The sequence below is a fragment of the Sinocyclocheilus anshuiensis genome, unplaced genomic scaffold, assembly GCF_001515605.1.
Source record: "Sinocyclocheilus anshuiensis isolate Anshui unplaced genomic scaffold, SAMN03320099.WGS_v1.1 scaffold10591, whole genome shotgun sequence".
Lineage (NCBI taxonomy): Eukaryota > Metazoa > Chordata > Actinopteri > Cypriniformes > Cyprinidae > Sinocyclocheilus > Sinocyclocheilus anshuiensis.
Window position 1 is genome coordinate 4,098 of NW_015559269.1, and position 3,632 is coordinate 7,729.

A 3,632-nucleotide genomic window follows, 5' to 3' on the forward strand; every position below is an offset into this window, starting at 1 on the left:
TCAATATACAGTATATTTCAAGAAACTAAGACTTAAGGTATTCCACTTTTTCAGTTGTTTGAAGACTGAAATACATTTTTCATTTATATTTTAAGTGTAAATTCATTTAAATTTAAAATTGTTAACTCAAAGCAGGTATTACACACTTTGTAATTAACATCTGATGCATTTATAAATCAAAAATCACAATTGAAATAAAAAAAAATGTTCCTGACAATATCTTTAACAACATGTACAAACATTACTACAAACTAAACCACCAGGGTCCTAGAAATGTGGTCCTGAAACTGCAGCCTCCGCTATATTATCCAATTCGGTAGGTGGCGCTGTTACAAAAGCATAGGGTCCTAGAACTGCGGTCCTGAAACTGCAGCCTCCGGTTGTGCAGGAACACCCTTCTCGAAATAATACGGGGAAATAACGTGCGTCTATAAGGTGCGCTGATTTGTTTTTCTTTGAAAAAGCCTATCTGCACAAATAAATGATAAATAATTTATAGACTCGCATGGTATTTGATCAGCACCAACAGTCTTCGTGAGTGAGGATTGGTAGAGAAAAATGAGAGACGTCAATATTACGTCAATATTATTAGAACAGTCGGTTTAAAATTGAGAAAGAAGCTTCTAAAATGAGCATGTCGCTAACTAGCTTAGCCGCTAGATGCCGAAATAACACATTAGATTAAACTATTTGTGCATATAACTCGATATTGCCTTTGAATCCCTTGTTTTGCTTGCGTATTGGAGCAGGGAACCAGGCATTAACGATACGATAGACATCACTGATTCTTACTTGTAGATCTCGGAGACATCTAGAAAATACTGGCATTTTGGGCGACGTGAATGAAAACCAGAAACTGATATCCCGACTTCTGGCGACAGCGGACGTTCGTCGCTACGCTTGTGCACAGAGGCAATAGTATCCAGCTGCGAGGGAGGGAACAAGATGGCGGGCTAAGCACATGTAAATTTCTCCGCTCTCCAGCAAATCTTGAGTTTTATGTTAGTGTGGCAAAGTTAAACATATTGAAAGCATTTACAAAACTAATATCTAACTACTAAATCGACTACGCCACCCAGAATAGGCGGGCTAAGCACATGTAAATTTCTCCGCTCTCCAGCAAATCTTGAGTTTTATGTTAGTATTCCACTTTTAAACATCCTAATTGTTGAGTATCAGCGAGTATTGGACTATGTCAACAAAAAAAGCTTCTAATCACCCGAAAATAGGCATTCCAGGACAAAAAGGGATGACTGGAAAAACTTCTGCTCTTGCCGAACATGAATACGTCATGGAAGTCGACCACGTCGATCACAAAGAGAAACGCAAAGAAGCTCCGTCCTTGCAGAACACTCCAACTAAAGCCCCGGCTAAGAAACAGAAGGGTGACGAAAACCCTGAGATTTCCAATGCCGCTCTTCTGGAAACCATAGTTGCCAGATTCGATCTACAAGACGGGAAGCTGAGCAGCATTGAGCATAAAATTACTGAGAACAGTCTAATGATCGTCAACCTGACAAAAGCTGTGGAATTCAACGCGGCGGAAATAAAGGACTGTAAAACTAAAATAAACTTGTTCGAAAAACAACTCCCCTCTGTTGTCACATCGCACGCAGATTTGATAAGCCGCACGTCGAAGCTTGAACGCTACAAAAGAAGATGGAACCTCAGAGTAATCGGAATGAAAAAAACTGCAGGCGAAGATATCCGAAGAGAAGTCGTCTCACTGTTAGCCGAAATTGCTCCTCACCTGCAGCACAAACTTGAAGACATCGTGGATACAGTCCACCGCATTGGCCCCAAAACGAAGGATAAATCCAGGCAGGTGATTATTCAGTTCTGCATGTGGAAACACAGAGACGAGTTCTGGCGCTCCACCAAAGTCTCGGATGTCTGTAAACTCAGGGGAATAAAGTTCGCCGAAGATTTATCTAAGGAAGATCGAGAAGCCCGCACTGCACTATGGCCGAGGATCAGTGAGGCTAGAGCTGCAGGGAAGAAAGCCTACTACCGTGGTCCCTATGGCTACATAGAGGGCACCCAGATTGTCAAGGATGGTTGATCTCAACAACCTCGAACGCACTCGTCTTCCTTTTGTGTTGGCAAGAGGTGTAAGTGGGATGTTTTGTATGTCCTTGCTGTTGAGCGGGATTTTGTTACAGTGCTCTGTTTGAGAGAGACATTGTTTTGTGTTCATTAGAGCACGGTTTCATATTTTTCATTTGACTGTTTATCTTCTTATTTCACATATTTATTTTTATTTATTTATTGTTTGTTTCCTACCAGTTAAATGTTCTCAGTGAAATCGTCCTTTTCCTTTATTTCTTTAAACGCAAGGGGCCTCCGTAACTCTATCAAAAGAAAAGCTTTCTTTCTTTTTTGCAAAAGCAAAAACTCACACTGTATATTTTTACAAGAAACGCATTCCAACCTTGATGACGTGAAGTTCTGGACGAGTCAATGGGGGGACAAAATCATCTTCAGCCATGCTTCTACACATTCTGCAGGAGTGGCAATACTGTTCAACAACCTACCAGGCAAAATTATAAAGGTAGAGACGGATACAAATGGCCATTGGGCTTCAGTTGTTATAAACATTAATGATGTTTTGTTTATTTTATTCAGTGTGTATGGTTACAACAGTGTTCCCCTAAACAACAAATTATTCACTGAAATTTCTGATTCTCTATTTGTATTGAAACTTGTGTATCCAACTGATAATATTATTATAGGAGGAGATTTCAACATGGTTATGGATGAAGCGTTAGATCGCTTTCCGCCCAAATTTAATACCTCTCACCCAGTGGTGTAGTGGAGGGTATACGGCTTCTATATCATTCTACTCGAGCAAAAGAGAGGCACATAACAAGGGTTATTGGAAATTCAATGCTGATTTATTAAAACACAAACTTTTGCTCGCAAATTAAATCCATAATTAATGATGTAGCATCGCGTAAGGACCTTATCTCATTCATAAGTAAATGGGAATATTTAAAACACAAGATTCGGGAATTTTCTATACAATTTAGTAAAGATTTAAGTAAGGCCAGAACACAATTGGAGTGAGAATTAACAAGAGAATTAAACTATTTATGTAATAAAAGTGAAATGGACAATGAAACTAAATTACAAATTTTATCCTTGCAATCCAAAATTGATTATTTATATACTCAAAAAGCTAAAGGAGCATATGTAAGATCTATAGCAAGATGGATAGAGAAAGGGGAAAAAAGTAATAATTATTTTTGCAGACTTGAAAAAAGGCGACAGGAGAAAAATGCCATAAATTCTCTTTATGTGAACGGAGTTATAAATACCTGCCCTAAAATGATTTCCTCTAAACTGCACTTGGGTTCTCACTATTCTCGCCTTCAGTTGATTAATTCGTTACAATTAGAGATCATAAATGTAACAAATATATTAGAAGTGTCTTCATTGATAAACTTCATCCAAATAGAATTAAACGACATTATGTTTTCAAAGATTTTAACCCCAAAGAGGTGAAGGAAATGAGAATGAATTATCTTACCTTTCCAAGTCTCCCTAAAGTGAAAGAACTTCATTTTAAAATAATAAATGACATATACCCATCTAAAGAATTCCTCAAATCAAAATTTGATATTGGAGAAAAC

General features: G+C 38.0%; 1 protein-coding gene across 1 annotated transcript; it reads left to right on the top strand.

Annotated features, from left to right (window-relative positions):
* The first annotated feature begins 1,139 nt into the window (after positions 1 to 1,139).
* Positions 1,140 to 2,821, top strand: LOC107681590 (uncharacterized). Its single transcript, XM_016477904.1, has one exon. The coding sequence runs from the start codon at positions 1,193 to 1,195 to the stop codon at positions 2,060 to 2,062; it is 870 nt and encodes a 289-aa protein (XP_016333390.1). The 5' UTR covers positions 1,140 to 1,192; the 3' UTR covers positions 2,063 to 2,821.
* Positions 2,822 to 3,632: the final 811 nt, after the last annotated feature.